The 18,307-nt window shown below is 36.1% G+C and overlaps 1 protein-coding gene across 2 annotated transcripts in view; it reads right to left on the reverse strand.

Annotated features, from left to right (window-relative positions):
* Window positions 1-18,307, reverse strand: part of samd12 (sterile alpha motif domain containing 12) — a 150,686-nt gene that overhangs the window by 121,346 nt on the left and 11,033 nt on the right. For both annotated transcript variants that reach the window (XM_051671620.1, XM_051671619.1), the window contains exons 2-3: window positions 8,279-8,469; window positions 2,967-3,096 (exon numbers count right to left, since the gene is read on the reverse strand). In XM_051671620.1, the coding sequence (XP_051527580.1) occupies window positions 2,967-3,096; window positions 8,279-8,469 (321 nt within the window). The remainder of the gene's footprint in view (window positions 1-2,966; window positions 3,097-8,278; window positions 8,470-18,307) is intronic.

Raw genomic sequence — 18,307 nt, forward strand, 5'->3', positions numbered from 1 at the left:
GATTAGTACAATCAATTAGTACATGTCCCTGAAAATACTACATGTGTTGTGTGTTGTTGTGTGTAAGATAACATGCTTATGTGTAATTTATACTGAAAAATAAAATGTATTATTATTAAAAAACTACACTTGAATTTCAATCTATTTTAATCCAACTTCCTTAACTTCAAATTACAATTATGTGCCCCGTTTGTTACTTCAATTTCATTCAAATTCTGGAACTGAATTGAAATTTTAAAACCAGCTTTGAATGGCTCACAACCCTGCTTGTTAATCATTGTTGTGAGACCTTGTTCACCAAAGGACACTTGCTTTCTGGTGATTTTAACAGTTCTAGCAGGTTTCAATTGATGTTTTTATTTTATTTTTTAAATACTGGCACATTTTTTATTTTATTTTTTTAAACTGGCACAATGCTTACTAAAGTGCATGGATGAGTATTGGATATGGATGAGTACCTGTTTAGTTATCGGACATTAGTTGTGGTGTTACTGTATATAGTGTTGTGCTTTCATGACCTCATTGTGCCATGGCCCATGGGACTGATGTCTGTCTACTTGTTCTCTCTGATCTTCTCAGCTGTATATTACACAGGATGAGTGCACCTTCTCCCCTGATTACACCTACATTATCAAAAATATGTGCTTAACTCATTTACCAAACCACTTGCTGTCTCGGTCTTTGTAATTACTGCAGATTAGGGACTAATATCTAATTATGCCTTAATATGCTTTAATGCATTTTTAATGGCAGCTTGGCGTTCGAGTCAAACTCTCGGAGCGATTCGTGAGACGTGTAAGAAGTGGTGAGGGAGAATCTCCACAGCAATGGAAAGGAAACGTTTGTCTAACTGACCGCGCTCTGGTTCAAATGGAAACAAGTAATTTGGTAACTTAATAGTTAGTAGTTTTAAGCTCTCTAGGTGGTTTTGAGGATGCCAGGTATGATGAAACGTACGTACAGATGAGACAAAAGGCTTGTGAATCCTTCAATAATAAAATATATAAAAATATCAGAATTTGGTTATACTTTATTTTAATGTGTCCCTGTACAGTGTAATTACACAAGTAATTACTGATTGCTACTAATTAACAACATGTACTTACTATAGGTTTAGGGTTAGGGTAAGGGTTTGGTTTAGGGTTATTTGCTTGTAATTAATTACACATAATTGACTGTTGTTACTATAGTAAATACATGTAATATGTGTAACATGGACACGTTAATATAAAGTGTTTCCCAGAATTTTAGCATGAATGGGTCTTAAAATGTGATCTGATGAAGACGTAATGATAAATCAATAGCAGTTCTAAGAGCTCACATTCTTTTTAATACATGCCTGTTGAAGTTGTGAAGTAGCCTTATTTTTCAGTTCTTTTGAAACATTTATCAAGAAGACAGATCGCATAATGGCCACATATACACAGTTGTGGGGGTGACAACCACATTAAAATGTGAGTAAATCCCTTAAATTATCATTCCATGTGTGACCGGAATACAAGAGTATACAAGAATACAAGAGTTTAACAGTTTAAAGTGAGTCACTATAAATTGTAATTGCACTGAAAAGAAGAACTGGGATACTCGTTAACATTTTTCCTTTTGTGTTATGCAGAAATGAAACTCATACAGGTTTGAAACGACATGAAGGTGAGTCAATTATGGCAGAATTTTACTTTTTGGTTGAACTATCCCTTTAAGCCACCAGTAGAGGAGTGACAACAGTATTTATTTGCAGTGTGAATGTGGACAATGACAATCTCCAATAAAGTAATAACTGTTTGACTACATGCAGGTCCTTGGATGTAAGGTCTATTTTCAGTTAGGAACCTGAACCAACCATTTAATATTTGGGAGCCACACCAGTGACCCATTAAATGTGTTCATTGTGTATTCCAGTACTTTTAATTAAGCCAGTTTCTTATAAACACTCTCTTGTTTTGTGATTTGGCACTGAACCATCTTTGTTTACGCTAATGAAATGTGTTTCGTTATGCACAATATGACCTGATATGGATGCAAATTGCACTGTGTCTCTGTTGGTAAGGCCTGGTGCTTATGAACATATTCCTGTTAATTAAGGACAGTCAAATTGAGCTTGCATATTTTATACACACATTATGGCTAATTGGACTGAGCATAACCCTAATGCAATGTGTATTCAAAATCCTTTGAGCAATTTGAAATGGACAAAACATTGCTCTAGCCAGTATTACTTGTGACAATGGAGATCAGTAGACCAAATCATGATAAATCACCACAAAAGCTGTTCTGAGTGCTAGAATGTGGAGGATTCAGCTAACTACCAAAATCTGGCATAATGTACTGGGATTAAACTGTATTACCTGAATATACACCTGAATCTGCTCTTTAAAATAAATAAAATAAATAAATAAAAAAGTGCTAGTCTACCCCTCTGTCTGAATATGTGCCAAGTTATAATGCTTTTCTCCATCATTTAATCATCATTAATTACTGCTGCCATGATCTATAAAAAAAGTGCACAAACAAATGTACATGTGTCCTTTCTATTTTTGAAGAGGTGTACGTCAGGCTATGCCATAACCGCCTACGGCGTAGGTTTGACTCAAAGGTATAAATCGGCCTTTAGATGTTAGCATGCTGGAATTGTCTGCACTATGTGAGCAATTCATCTTTATAAAAGCTTCTTGCACAATACAACATAAAAAATTGTAGTATTGTCATCCATCACAATGCATTAAGTCATATGATATGAAATAAAAACACACACACACACAAGTTCCTCCACAGGCATGCACAGGAACCCCTGCTGAGCTAATAAACATTAGAATGCAATCATCTTGGCTGAGCCGGTAGAAATTAATGCCAGTGCCATTATGAATGTCTTAATGCAAGTGAAATGTGTGTGTGTGAGTGAGCACTGGACACTGTGTATTTGACCTTGGCCAAGATCATTATGAAAATGACAGGGTGCCTATGATTACCTGTAATGTCATGCTGCTTGAAGGAGTCACTGTAGACTTGGTGTTGATTGGGACAGTGTTTCTTTAGCCATTTACAAACATCCTGCTGGGTCCACAGAGCCACCGGTTTGGAAAGCTTCACAGTTCCTGGCTGGGCAAGAAAAAAATAGCAGAATCTCAGCTGAATGCAGACTGTAAATAATTCTTCTCTTCCACGAACTCCTCATCTTGATAAATTAATTGTTCATCCAAAAATGACAATTCTGTCATCATTTACTCACACTCATGATATTCTAAGCCTGTATGACTTTCTTTCTTCCATGGATCACAGAATAAGAAATTTGGAAGATTTGAAGGTTTTAGAGTTCAACTCACTGGAGAGGAAGTTCAGTCTTTAATTTTAGAATTAAATTCCAGTCTGTTCCTCACACAATGCTATCGAATGAATTCAGAAGACTTTGAATATAGTGTACGAGTCATGCAGACCACTTTCATTATACTTTAAACCTTTAAGATCTGATGGTGTTTTTTTTTTTTTTAATCCCCTTTTTCTCCCAATTTGGAATGCCCAATTCCCTCTAGTTAGTAGGTCCTCGTGGTGGCGCGGTTACTCACCTTAATCCGGATGGCGGAGGACAAGTCTCAGTTGCCTCCACTTCTGAGACAGTCAATCCGCACATCTTATCACGTGGCTCGCTGTGCATGACACCGCAGAGACCCACAGCACTGGAGGCTCATGCTACTCCCCGCGATCAATGCACAGCTTACCACGCACCCCATCGAAAGCGAGAACCAATAATCGCAACCACGAGGAGGTTACCCCATGTGACTCTACCCTCCTTAGCAACCGGGCCAATTTGGTTGCTTAGAAGACCTAGCTGGAGTCACTCAGCACACCCTGGATTTGAACTCACAACTCCAGGGGTGGTAGTCAGCATCAATACTTGCTGAGCTACCCAGGCCCCTCTGATGGTGTTTTTAAAGATTTCCTGATTCAGTGGCATGCCCAAAATGAAAAGCTTATAACTCTACAAAAAACCCAAAGAGGGTTAATTGTTTGGTATCAATTTTTTTTTTATTATATAGATTATGATAAATTATGAGACACTCAGCCTTAGAAACCGCTGAAAAATCACAAAAACACATGAGCCATTATATATCTCAGGGTGTAAATAAAATAGCTTAAAAAAATTGCTTTTGTTTTGTTCCCAATCATGTCATCTGTAACTGAGTAAAAAAGTTTGTGTTGATACGACAAAGCAATCAAAAGTTATAGCATTCCAAAAATAATTTATCATAGTGTCTAAAATGTCTCCAAGTGTCCAAAAGCCTCTCCAAACAAATAAAACATAATAACTGTACATAAGAACTACACATGCAAGTGCAACAATGACTAAAGGTATGCTCTCTCTCCAAAGCATGCAGGCATGAGTAACGAGATCTCATTCAGTTCCATTCTGTGTCATTTGAGCCATCATAGAATCTGTGTCATGTACTTGGCACCATCTCCTGGTGGCCATATGTAATTACAGTGAACGATCCTCTCTGCCTATATTTGGATGACTTCCACCTCTGGTTGCAGCGATATGAATCCTAATACAATTGGTTTAGCATTCCATGATGCTGGACAACATAAATCATTTCGATGAAGTCACCTGATCCAGGAAAGCTAATGCATTTTAGCCAGATAGCACATTATGTGTTGTGTGCAGATTGTGCTCTGGTGTATTATCTAATGATCTCTGCATCAGATTACGTTGTGTGTGGGCTCATTTTAACAGGAATCCCCTCCTCTAAGTAATGGGATGTGATACTTTATGTTCTGTTTATTTTTTGTGAAGTAATAAGCGAAAAAACGGCTTATAAGCAACACCTGTTTGCATGTCACATGTATGCCAAAGACATATGACACATGGCTATTTAATCCATTTTTTTAACTATAACAAACAATAATATGAGCATAATTTATTAAAAATTATTAATAAATTATTAAAACGGAACACTTCTGATTTCTTTGGTCCTAATACCTACATGCATTGTAAAGTAATTAATTATAATTTATAATTAGTACAGCTTCTAAGCTTAAAAACGATACCTATTTTGCTTTGGTCAAGACTGTAGTTATTGATTTTGATAATTATTTTTTCCTGACGGGCCCATCCTTTTTGAAGTTTGACAGCCTTGGTTGTCATTCATTTGCTTGGAAAAGAGCAAATGGTACATATTAAAAATCCATTTGTGTCCCATGGAAGATCGAAAGTCATATGGGTTTGGACCAACATGATGGTAAATAATTAAAGACATAATTTTAATTTTTGGGTGAACTATACACTTAATGACCATCTCTCCATTCAAATGTCAGAGCTCAATTTCCGTACGGTATAAGTGGAATTCTAATTGTCTGGAAAAAGGGCCATTGTGACAGGGCTTGAGCCAATGTATGCGCTACCTTTAAGAGGCAGCCTAATTCAGCAGCAATGACACACCTCAGCCAAATAAACAGATGCTGAGTCAGTAGAAACCACCTCCAGTGGGGCGAGAGTCACAGCCACACTAAAAACAGCACAGAGCTAATTAACCCAAGATACCTGCAGCAGAGGTGTGAAGGTAAGCCTGCGGAGCCACGATCACTGGCAGAGCCTTACAAAAGGATTGATGAGGTTTAATATATAAAGGTATATCACACTGCATTGAAAAAAGTGCAGATGGTGAGCTTTATTTTACAGTGAGACTTTCAGAAGTTGGAAGGACAGAGCCACAAATTCTGTGGCTCCTGCAGGTGGGAGACAAGTGGGAATAGCTTTGTTGGTGGATTCCCAGCCAATTAAACAAAGATGAGTGACAGATAAGTGGAAAGGTGAGCTTTTAAGTTATAACACACAGACACGCACACACACAAAAACAATGTCACAGTCATTCTGTCCTTGGTATAATTATACAATTCAAGAATTTTCATGTTACTATAGCAACAAAGCATGATGACTTGAAGATATGAATACATAACAGCGCTAAAATGATCTTCATCTATGACAACAGAATACAGAATTCTGTAATCAGCTTAGATGCATTTTAAGCTTTTAGTTTGAAGGGTCGTTCAATACAAACAATATTTATTTTTTAAATATGAACGAGAACATTTTTTGGTTTCAGTTCAAATGAATGCATTTTCATTGATGCATTTTACATTTTTCTCTAATGAAAATTAGGTTGACTTTTCAGATTTTCAATCTCTCAAATACGCAACATTTTCAAATGTATACTATAGGATTTGCGATAAATCTCAATGGAGTTTAATAAGACATATCCACTTACTCTTAAATGGACTAAATCAAGAGTGCAAAAGCAGACCCAGTTTATTAGAGTGCCATCTTGTGGTAAAAAGCTTACACAAATAACATATTATGGTGTACAGAATGAGAAAAGGCTGGCTTTTGTTCACAAAAGTAGATGCTAGGGGTTGTGAATTCTGTTACTCTGACCTAAAATTCTAAAACATTTACTAAAAACCAACAGACCTTATTTACACTACCGCCATCTTTGATTTTTGACAGGAATGAGAACGAGGCTATGAGGGGTAGACATACAGTCTCTTGAATAGGTTGTACAGATGTTTAAAGTGTTTTTGGATTGTTCCGTTGATGAAACGTTGAAAATATCATTCCAATAAATTTCAGTAGACAAAAAACTCCAGAGAAAATGAGTTGTGGAAAATTAGATGTGATCTAGGAGCTTTTTGATAGCTTTATACATTGCATGTCATTGAAAAGATGGTAAGTCTATCCCTCACAGCCTGGTTTTCATTCTTGTCAAAAATCAAAGATGGCGCTACTGTGAATAAGGTCTATTAAAATGCATTGTGCCACATCACAGACACTATAATATATATACTAAATAATTATAGCATTTGATGATAAATTCCTATCTATGATCAATTCCTTTTTTGGTCCTTTTTTTTCTATTAATTTGTTTCTTGAGGTTCACTTATAATATTCGTTTTTTTGCACACAAAACAAGAGTCATATATTTGTATAACATGATCATTTTCCACCCTCATTCTTACCATCTGTCAGAAACATTCGGTTTTGGTGCTGCTTCTCCTTTAAGACTTGATAGTAACGCCCACTGTTACGACTGGCTCTCTGCTCTTGACTGATATGCTCTCTCTATTTGCCTTCTCACTGCTCAGCTCTACTAAAGTAGGCATTGATGTGTTGTTGTGGAGGCAGTCAGATGCAAATGTCTACCACAGTGTGACATCACAATGAGAACAAGTTGTTTTGGCAGCTTGGTTTCAACAAATGCTCTTTTTGCAATAAGGAGGAAGATTTGAGTTCTGAAACTTACAGTATGTTTTTATAGTACAATGACCTCTTATACACTACCGGTCAAAAGTTTTGAAACACTTACTTGTTCTTTATTATATATAAATATATATAATATATATATATATATATATATATATATATATATATATATATATATATATATATATATATATATATATATATATTCACATTTAGAATAAAAGTAAAGTCATCAAAACTATGGAATAACATAAATTGAACTATGGGAATTATGTTGTGACTAAACAAAATCCAAAATAAATCAAAACTGTGTTATATTTTAGCATCTTCAAAGTAGTCACCCTTTGCCTAGAATTTGCAGACATGTACTCTTGACATTTTCTCAACCAAATTCTTGAGGTATCACCCTGGGATGCTTTTTAAACAGTACTGAAGGAGTTCCCATCTATGTTGGGCACTTATTGGCTGCTTTTCTTTATTATTTGGTCCAAGTCATCAATTTCAAAAACTTTTTATTTTTATTTTATTTTTTTATTAAATTTTATTTTTATAATGAAATAAATTAATATGGTGGCACAATTATATTTTTGTCTACAAAACTAATTTCAAACATTTAAGCATTCGCCTTCAGATCAAATGATTTTTAAGATCATGGGAAACATTTCAGTCAAGTGTTTCAAAACTTTTGACCGCTAGTGTATGTCAAAAGATCAAGGAAAATTTGATTCCTCATGTCATGATCCCTTTAAAGACCTCATGAAACTGACATTTCCTATTGAAACAAGAAGTTTGGGCATGACATACTGTATTAAGGGGAGGGATATACTCATTCTATAGGGCATTTGATTACACAAAAATCTGTTTATTTAATGTAAATTAAATAGCATATTCATTTTACATCCACTGAGGCTGCAACAGTGCTTAATGTAATGCTTCCAGTATGCTATATCTATATAGTAGTAAAATATTCTACTACAGCTCACTAAAGACATTTTTGCTATTGGTGATAAGTCTTGATCCTGTTCTTACCCTGGAGAGCTCAGATTCTGAGACGGAGCGCTGGGGTGGGGATCGTCGATGGAAACCCAAACTCTGGTCCTGAAACCCTGGGCTGTCATCATCCAGTCCATGATCAACAGACACTTCCTCCAGGTGTGAAGTCATATCCTCCGCACACACCTGATGGTCAATGCCATTCTGGGTCAGACTGCAGTGGACAGCTGTGGAAATCAATAAGTGTATGACTGGTTAGTAACCAATAATGACCACAAGGTGGTGCCATTGTGTAATAATGTGAACCAAACTATATGCAAATAGGAGTGCTCGTCCTGACAATACAACAAAAAGAGCTGAGTTTATAAATGCATGATTGAGAAATAAATTTGTATTGTATAGTTATAATAAATATCTCATTAAACAAATTCATACCAGTGTTATACCTGTAGCATTTCCTTTAGCAAATGAGTTATTAAGCCCAAGCAATTCATCTGTTGTCCTTTTTGACATCTTAATGAATATCTGAGATCATACATGCCAATGTTTTACACCCTGGTGTGTCTTAAAAAGGAAAACCTAGGCTTTTCTGTAATACCATTATTTGTAATATGTTCTTATGGACCAAACACTAGAAATTACATTAAAAAAAAAAATCTCAGTACCAAAACTGGAATTTTACAAGGCAATTCTACTTTTAGAAACCCTACAAACAACATCAGTTTCATCATTTACAGCAATCAAAGCAATTATTTTATTAAAAGTTGTTAGCATTGTCCTCTATCTGGCATTAGATGACAAAATGTATGGCAGCAATGCTTGACCGGCTCCACAGATTTTCTGTAATGCTGTCTGAGTGAAATCAGATACTATGCATTATGCAATCATTAGGACAATCCACTATAATAAAGGAAAGACAAAATCTTGTCTTGTCACTCTTATGTAAACAACAAAGGCCAACATATGCAATAAAAGTAGATGGATGCAAGCCAGGCAGAATGTTAGCCTCTACAGTCAAAATTCACTTTCAATGTATGGAACAAAATATGCAATGAAAGTGAATGGTGACTGAGGCTAAGAGTCTGTCTAAAAAAAAAACACTTTGGAAAAAGCTGCTTCTTACACAGAAGAATCATCTATGACAAACTTCAGCGTTTAAGATTAAAACAGTGACACATGAACAAATCCGGCTATTTGGAGTTAATTGAGGCCAAGCAGATGAGAGCAAGCTGAATCTTGTTCTGTCAGATATTACAAGTCGAACACCAAATTAAATGCCCAAAATAGAACCTAGTGCTATGGAAACATAGGATGGTACATGTCTAAGTTTAACCACTTACCTCTACAAGAATGTCTGATTAAAGGCATATTTCATCTAAAAAATGTAAACTTCTGTCATCATTTATCCTCATATCGTTCCAAATCCAAAAGGAGATGTTAGGCAGAATGTTATGAACTGGCAGCCTCTCATTAATTTTAACTGTATGGGGGAAAAAGAGCAGCACTGTGTTTCACGGAAGAAAGAAAGTCATACAGGTCTGGAATAACATGACTGAATGTTCATTTTTGAGTGATCTATTCCTTGAAGTGCATTGTACATATGTTTTGATAACCTGAAGAATCACATAGGCCAACTGTTTAGTTGTTAATAATTCAAAAATCTTCATCCCATCTGTTTGCTAACAATAAACAAGCAGATAGCAAGCAGATCGCTTACAACGGTACATTAAACAACCACAGCAGGAAAAGACTGATTTCATTAATGCTATTGAAGCAGATGCGTTTATAAGGCAATGCTCAACAAGCTTGCAATCCTAAAACCAGCCTGTAGCATTGCATAACAGGCCATCAAATGAATCTAAGCCATGATGACATCTGCTGAATACCATTACCGAGAGAACAACTGATAACTTGAGCAGAACAAATTGCTCTGCCATTGTTTACTGAGCCCCTATTGCTGTGAATGCTGTGAATATTCATCCTGTCTTCGTGTCCGCTCCAAAACAGAGCCCACAGATCTTCAAGAAAGAACCAGCTTCTTAGCATGCAAAGCACAAAGAGCTTCCTTCTTTCGATTCATACCCTTTCTCTCTCTCTCCATCTTTCTTAGGTTCCACAACATTGAAACCACTCGGTCAGGCTGCCTAATGGCCATGCGCTCTACAGTAGATATAAATTATACATTTAACTCTGTAGGGAGAGGAAGAGGGAGTATAAAAGTGAAAGACAGAAAAAAACAGAGAGACTAAGACTGTGGTGGAACCAAAATGTGGGGGAGAACTAAGATCAATGCTTAGAGATCGACACCTTAAAAGACAGAGCATGTTATTTGATTTGTGTGGAGTATGTTTGTGTGTTTGGAGGGGTGTTACAACATGTAATAGGGGTGATGCTGGGCCTTGAGGTGGGTAGGATGCTTTTTCTGCCTCTGTCTCTAAATATAGACCAGAACGTATGACATGTGCACTGAGGGATGAAGGAAATGAAAGACAGAGAAAGATAGAGATGCTTCACTGTGTTAACCAGCCCTTCTCCACTCCCCCCCACCCCCCCCCCCCACCTCATTTAAAGGGATAGTTTAAGGAATACAATTTTGCCATTATTTACTCATTCTCATATCCTTCCAAACCCGCATGCTGTTATAACTCCTGAGGAACACCAAAGGAGCTATTTGAAGAATCTTTCCGCAGCTCTTTGCCATACAATCACAGTTAATGGTGCCTAGGGATGTGCACAAGTAACCGACCAATCAAGTAACCGTTTAGCACCAGCTAGTCGAATATTAAAATAGCTTCTCAAATATTGCAAAATGATTTTTATTTTGATTCTTATTGAATTATACTCTATTGATATTCGATTCTTGTTGGAGTCATGCAAACCAATAGACGAGGATCTGCTTTTACTGTGGAAATACTTATCCGACCAGTATGTGTGTATGTGCATTAAAAGTTTATATATGGGAGTTACCCTAATGCCGTCAGTATTGGTTTCTATGTAAGCTCTGGGTAAGTGAATATTTTATTACTGTTTTTTTATTCCATTTTTATTTTTTAATTATATAGATTATAATAAATTCTGAGACTCTCAGCCCAAGAAACTGCTGGAAAATCACACGTTTTTCTTTTTTCTTATTTTTATGATTTGACATTATATATCTCTGGGTATAAATAAGGTAACACCGAAAAACTGCTTTTGTTTTGTTCCCAATCATGTCAACTGTATCTGAGAAACATTTTGTGTTGATATGACAAAGCAATCAAAAGTTATAGCATTACAAATATAATTTATCATAGTGTTAAAAATGTCTCCATGTGTCCTAAAGCCTCTCCAAACAAGTCAAACATAATAACTGTACATGAAAACTAATTACACATGCAAATACAATAATGACTAAAGGTTTGCATGGCATGCAGACATGATTTTAGTCATAAGATTTCACAGAATGAGTGCCTTTTGACACAATGAGTCTGCATCACTGAGTCTGTCATTTACATGGTGCCATCTCCTGGTGGCACCATGTAACATTGTGCTTCGTGTGGATTATCTATTGATCTACACATCCAATTACCTTGTCTGTTACCTTTCTCGTTTGAAAGATAATCACCTCCTCTAAATAATGGTATATGATATTTTATGTTCTGTTTATTTTTCCTGAAGTTATAAGCGAAAACGCGGCATTTAAGCAACACCAACATATTTGTCAAAGACATATTCTTAGCTATTATTCACTATATTTTTGTCTGTAAAACAAGTAGACTGGGTGTATTCTACTCTTTGAGAGCTTTCCAACAACATATGACACATGGCTATTTCACGCGTTTGATGTTTTTTCAGATTGCAATAATACGTACAGTGCAAATTGTTTTATAAATTATCAAAATGGAGCACTTCTGATTTGTCTGCAAATTTCAAAGCACTTGTTCAGTTTTGGTCATAATGCCTTCACCAATTGGAAAGCAGAACTTCCAAGCTTTCAAACGATTCCTATTTTGTGTTGGTCTAGACTACAGTTATTCATATTTTTCCTTTTTTTTTTTTTAGCTTAAAAGTTTAAAGTGCTTTTGGTCCTTTTTCGAAGCTTTACAGATGTGGTCTCAATTAACTGCTAAAATAAAGTCATAAAGGTTTTGAACAACATGCGGGTAAGTAAATAATGACAGAATTTACATTTTTGGGTGAACTGTCCATTTAAAGGAGGGGGAGGCGAGCAGGGTTAGTTTACACAGTGAAGCTTTACCTATATTGCGAAAGACCGGAAAGAATGAATGAGGAGCAGATCGATTCACCTCAATACTGTAAGAACATCAAGAGTCACATTACTGTTAGCCTCAGCAGCATAGCGAGAGGCTCTGCCTGCTTATCTGCAGTGCTCTATTGTGCTTTACAATGGGTTAGACTAAGCTAGTGATGGGTATGTAATCTGAAGTAAGGCTAAATGGCAGTTCATTTTAAAGTGGAGTGGCTTGTTTGTGCACTCAAATTGTGACCCAGAAAGAGAAGCAGACTTTGCTGATTTACAATCAGCTGATTCAGAACATAAGATGGTTCTTCATGTCCCAGGCTAATAAGAAATGCATGATTGGTGGAGAATGGGGTTGAATGGTGTTATTTTTGGAGTAAGGGCGAGTGCCTGTGGGTCATGATGGAAAGCTTAGGGTCTACTCTGAAGGCAGGCAACTTTTAATGTTGCCCACTGCTCTGACATACACACTGATGAAGGATAAAAGCACTGACCTACTATACTGTACATTATCCACAAGGGGAAACCAACTATGACTTGACCAGCTGGTCTCAGTGACTCAATAACTGAACTGATGTAACTGAAATTTCCTCCAAAAGGGAGTGTTGTTTTTTCCAGGGCAATCAATCAATTAAACATTTTTGATCATAATAAATACATGACATAGCAATTAATTAATCACAATTAATCACATAAATCAATATTTGCTCAGAAATGCCTCCAAATAAAGATAATTGAACATAAATAATACATAATAATTAAAACAATTATAAATATACACAATACAAGTGGTTATAAAAGTCAACATATTCCCATGTCATTAAACATAAGCCTATCACTGGTGTACAGTCAGGGGCGGACTGGCCATCGGGAGAACCGGGACTTTTCCCTCTGGGCCGGCCGCGAAACAGGGCCAAATGGGCCGCGATAAGCTGAAATGGGCCACCGCGTTATGCAGAACGGGCCACAAAACGCCGCCGCGATATGCCGAAGGGGGCAGTGATATGCAGAAAAGGACAGCGAACCCAGGCCGATTTCTCTTCCCAGTCTGTCCCTGTGTACAGTCCACAGCATTCCATTTGGCAGCTGAGTTCGGCAATCTGTTCTGCTCTTACAGGACACATTCTTGCATTCTGTCTGTGCTACTTTTAATGGTCTTACATAAGTATGCTTTTGGAGCAACTCACTTTTTTTAGCGTCATAACGCCACATTTTAGGATGCTGTTTCAAGTTAAAATTAACTGAAACTTTGAAAATCGCATCTCGAGATCCCTGCATTCTGTTGTGCCACCTGTCAAAATGCCTCCTAAGTGAGCAGACTTTCATTCGGTAGCTGTGCAGCTTGTGAGGTTTATTGAGACGCACTGTCTGCACCCTACTGACGCAGCTCGTAAAAACACAAAGTTACATATACTTCAAGCTTAAATTGCTGCTATGGTAAGAAAATAAGTACTTATATTTTAGAATTTTTGTATGGGTCAGATGCAATGATTAATTGCATACATTTTTTTTAAAGCATTATTTTTTATATAATTAATCACACTAAATTATCGAGTTAACCCTTATATGCATGGGAAATTCACCAAACACTCTTACATATTCGGGTCTTTAGAGACCTGGCACTCATATATATCACAAATGGATCTACAAAATGCCCAGATAGTGTCAAATTCTAAAAATATTTTCAATTCAAATTTAATAAAATATATTTTAATATATTTTCATTTATCAAAGAGATAATGCAAAAATCAAAACAAATCTAGAACAGGATTCATTACTTTCACTGACATTTCATGAGACGCAACTGGCTCTCAAACACATATTTAGCTACACACAACTGATAAGCTACACATAAGATACACATAAGCTACATAAAACCTACACATACTGTATGTATTTCTCAGGCACTAATTTAGTCTAAACAGATGCACAATTTACATAATTTCAGTAGTACACCCAAATAAGAATAGTCATTTCATACTGTTCATGTCTTGTACTATATAGTTTACTTCCACATTGTTTTTTCATCAAATAGCAATGTCTAATGTAAATCAAATAAATCACTGAAACAACAGCATCACCTTGAGTAAGAAACAGCATGCATATACTGCCTATCAGTTATTAGACACTTAAAAAATCTATATTGCTATATAAAATGATTGAATCTATGGGTAAGGAAACTTTATTTTCTGGCCAGTTTTTCAATGTGTTTGAAATTTGAGCACAGAGTTCAATACTGCTAGCACAGAAAACTCAGAAGAACAGCTTTCAAATCAACATGGCCACTTTTCAGTGGACTCCTTGTTGCATGCTTACTAAAGCTCTAATTGAACTTTTTGGAGACAGAGAGAAAGAGGTAAAGAGAGAGCTAGCTGACCTGTGTGTAAGCCAAGGAATAGCCTCCCCTCTTGGCCCCTTTTCTCAATTTTAAGCAACCATTCAAGATAAAAGGGATCATTCCTGCTTTATAAACTAGGTGAACTTAATTCTGAAATTGGACATGGATTCTGGACCCTGCCCTTATAGAAAAAATGTGAGTCTTCTGCTGACCATTGAGAGCTGATGAAGAGTTGCCCCACATCATCTATTAAGTGATACACTCTGACATCTTATCAAAAGTTAAGATTGAATAATGTCTCCCAGGCCTTATTGCATCTAGGTTTTTGTTTTTCTCCAATCTAACCATTTGATTAAAAGCAAACAAACTTGATATGCACACAAAGATGTATTCTGGATCTGAAATTGGCTGATAGATGAAAATATTTACCAGCCAGTCCGAATTCTTACCGGCCAATTTTTTTTATGTATTTTTTTAAATGGCATTTTACAAGTGGATTTTACAGACATAAGAGACAAATAAACAATACTATAAGCGACCTGCTTTTTTTTAAAGAATTGTATCGTTTTATTATTTATGAAATATTTAATTGCCTGATAGTCCATTTAGAATTATTTTTCAGATTATTCACTTATTACAACAAAAATAAATTTGTATTTTAAACAACATGTTGTTAGATGAACGCCCAGTTAGTAACTCTCCACATAACACAGTAACAGTTCTTGGTTTATTTGGAGTGAGTCAATTAATTCAGTCAGCTCCAACTGATTCAGTCTTTTTGATTCACTAAAAAGAACTGTCTCAAAAGAGTAATTTGTTTAGAAATCTGATTACACTGTCGCTTGTTATGTCTCGTGCTGTAGATTCAAAAGAGTAATTTATGGGGGAATCGGTTTACACTAGAAGCGCTTTATGCTTCGTCTCGTTCTGTAGATACAGTAGCAGTGTTGCTGCGGTGCTTAATGTTAGTACAGGAAACACTGTCTAAGTATTTTATTCTGGGTTTCTGTCTGAAAACACGATCAAGAACCGTAAATGAAACCGAACGTCATGAAAATAATTTGGTTTGTATATTGTAATGCAATCATTACCAGAGAATTTGTATGTGTGGTGTTGGGTAATTAAAACTTACACTGGCACATCCACTGGAAATCCGAGAATGGTCTTCCCTTCATCTTGCATTGAGATTTACTGCTAACGGTACGTGTCCACTGGCGCAGAAGAAATCCGCTCAGCCCAGCTTATTATGCCAAACAGCTGCCGCTTTGGGGCGAGTTTGTAATATGCAAAGCCAGCATGCGTATTGTCTACTATTAGCTTTCAGTTTAGATGATATCGTGTTAAATATGTGCTATTACAATTGGGAAAATGCCAGCCTCATTTTCAAATACCCAGGTATACAAACAGTGTTGATTTATTAAACTTTTGCTTACATAGCAACAGAGCTGCCACGAAGAATGTGTGCAATCATCATTTAAAGTCTGGATTAAACATAATGATGTGCAATGAATCCACCTTTGCTCACCAAACACCAGTGGACACACAGCGTTGAGACTATTGATGAGCAGCGGGACAGCTAATAAAAGCTGACTGTAGGCCTACAGAGTCCCCTTGAGGACAAAACTGAAACATATCAATTTATTTTACATGCTGACACAAACTGAAACCAAAAAGCACCCGCCAGAGTGGTCTGTGACATTGCAAAATTCACCAGCCAAACAGAAAATTTACCCACATTTGGCACTTGGCGGGTTAATTTCGGACCCTGGGTGTATTGTACTGAGTTTTGAGACATGGACTAAAAGCCTTTGGATTTAGCTTTGAAGCCATCTATATGCTAATGTATTCCTAGAATTTGACAAACCTAACCTTTAACAGATACACAGTCTTTTTCTTGCAGGAAAACAGAGCAAAAATATTTTTATATTTCCTTTCCTCAGTATCACCTGCAACCAGCTGCAATCAACTATCAACTAAATCATGGTTTATGGCTGTGACAAAACTAAACTTGTCGAGCCATTTCATGGAGTCTTTAAATGGGCTAGAATGTCCCACTTTAAATAGACATGATTGCTCTTAAAAATATCCTCAGCATTGACCTACCAATAAATTGCTTAGCAGACAAAACAGAGGCAAAATGCTCACTCAACATCTCATACAGTCAGGGTAAAAAGTCTATGGAGAAACTGTAAATAGCACGTATTGCAAGCTAATATGGAGGATGCAGAACACTGAGACAGCTATAAATATTTAATCAGGAACTACAATTTTGAAAGCATTTCAAAATTCTATTTTAAGGATTTGCGACTTTTGTAAGAGAAACAAGGAGTTAAGATGTTTGACGTTTGTCCTCTGGGACTGCACACTTTCTACTTGACAGACTCATCTCAAGACTCACAAAGGGGAACCTGAAGTCTTATTTTTCTAGTTGAGAACTTTCAATAGCAGAATCTACCTCTTTGACCTTACATATCTCCCTTTATGGTTAAAGATTTGACTGGTTATTGCTACACAAGTGTGATAAGCTGCCGGACCAAGTGTAACCCAGAAAGTAGTATCTGACACCTTCTATTCTCCTGCTAATGGAGACATTAGCATACAACAGATATCACAGAAGTTCATATTAAGCAACATACTGAAATTAGCATTGCATTGATTACATAAGGCAAATTTATTACTAATTTATCTACTAACACCAAACCTCATTTAAATTATATTCTCATACAAGAAAACATAAAGTGAACTTTCAATTTAAGTGCATCTCTCTGGAAAGTTTCATTTGGAGTTTGAATGAATCTGGGACAAGAAGATTCCATAAAACTACAGCCCCAGCAGTATGGATCAATTTAAAGAACTTGTGAAGAATTAAACATACTGTATAGAAGATTCTTTTTGAAATGTTATTATGATTACATTTTTGGTTTGAATAATTCAAGAATTGGATAAAAATATCATAGTAAAACACTAAATTCTGAATAAAATATCAATCCCAAAGAGAAATGTATTCATCTATCAGCAGAAATAATGGCTTGTTTTAAAGTAAAAGAAATACATTGCCATAGGATTAAAGGCTAAAGTGGCCCCACTTTATATTAGGTGACTTTAACTACTATGTACTAACATTAAAATACATCCAATGCAATGTACTTATTGTGTAACTACATTTGCAAAAGTTATTATAGTGGAAAATAGTAGTATATACAAGTTATAAAGTACGTGGTTATGTTTGAAGGGAACCAATATTTGGTATATGGTGGACAAAACAATAGCTGAGCCCCAAATGAAATGACACACTATTCATTGTGCAATTACACTATGCTCAATGTACTTGACCATGGGATAAATGTTTTTAAAGTGTAGTATCACCTCAAATGGAACACTTACGTTTTCTTACATGGAAATATTCACAGTTTTTCAGCTGACGTAAGTGACGTTTCAAACGCAAACAATTTGTTGCCGCTAGCTTTAGCGCATTAGCCAAACTCAG

This window comes from Myxocyprinus asiaticus, chromosome 34 (genome assembly GCF_019703515.2).
Source record: "Myxocyprinus asiaticus isolate MX2 ecotype Aquarium Trade chromosome 34, UBuf_Myxa_2, whole genome shotgun sequence".
Classification (NCBI taxonomy): Eukaryota; Metazoa; Chordata; class Actinopteri; order Cypriniformes; family Catostomidae; genus Myxocyprinus; species Myxocyprinus asiaticus.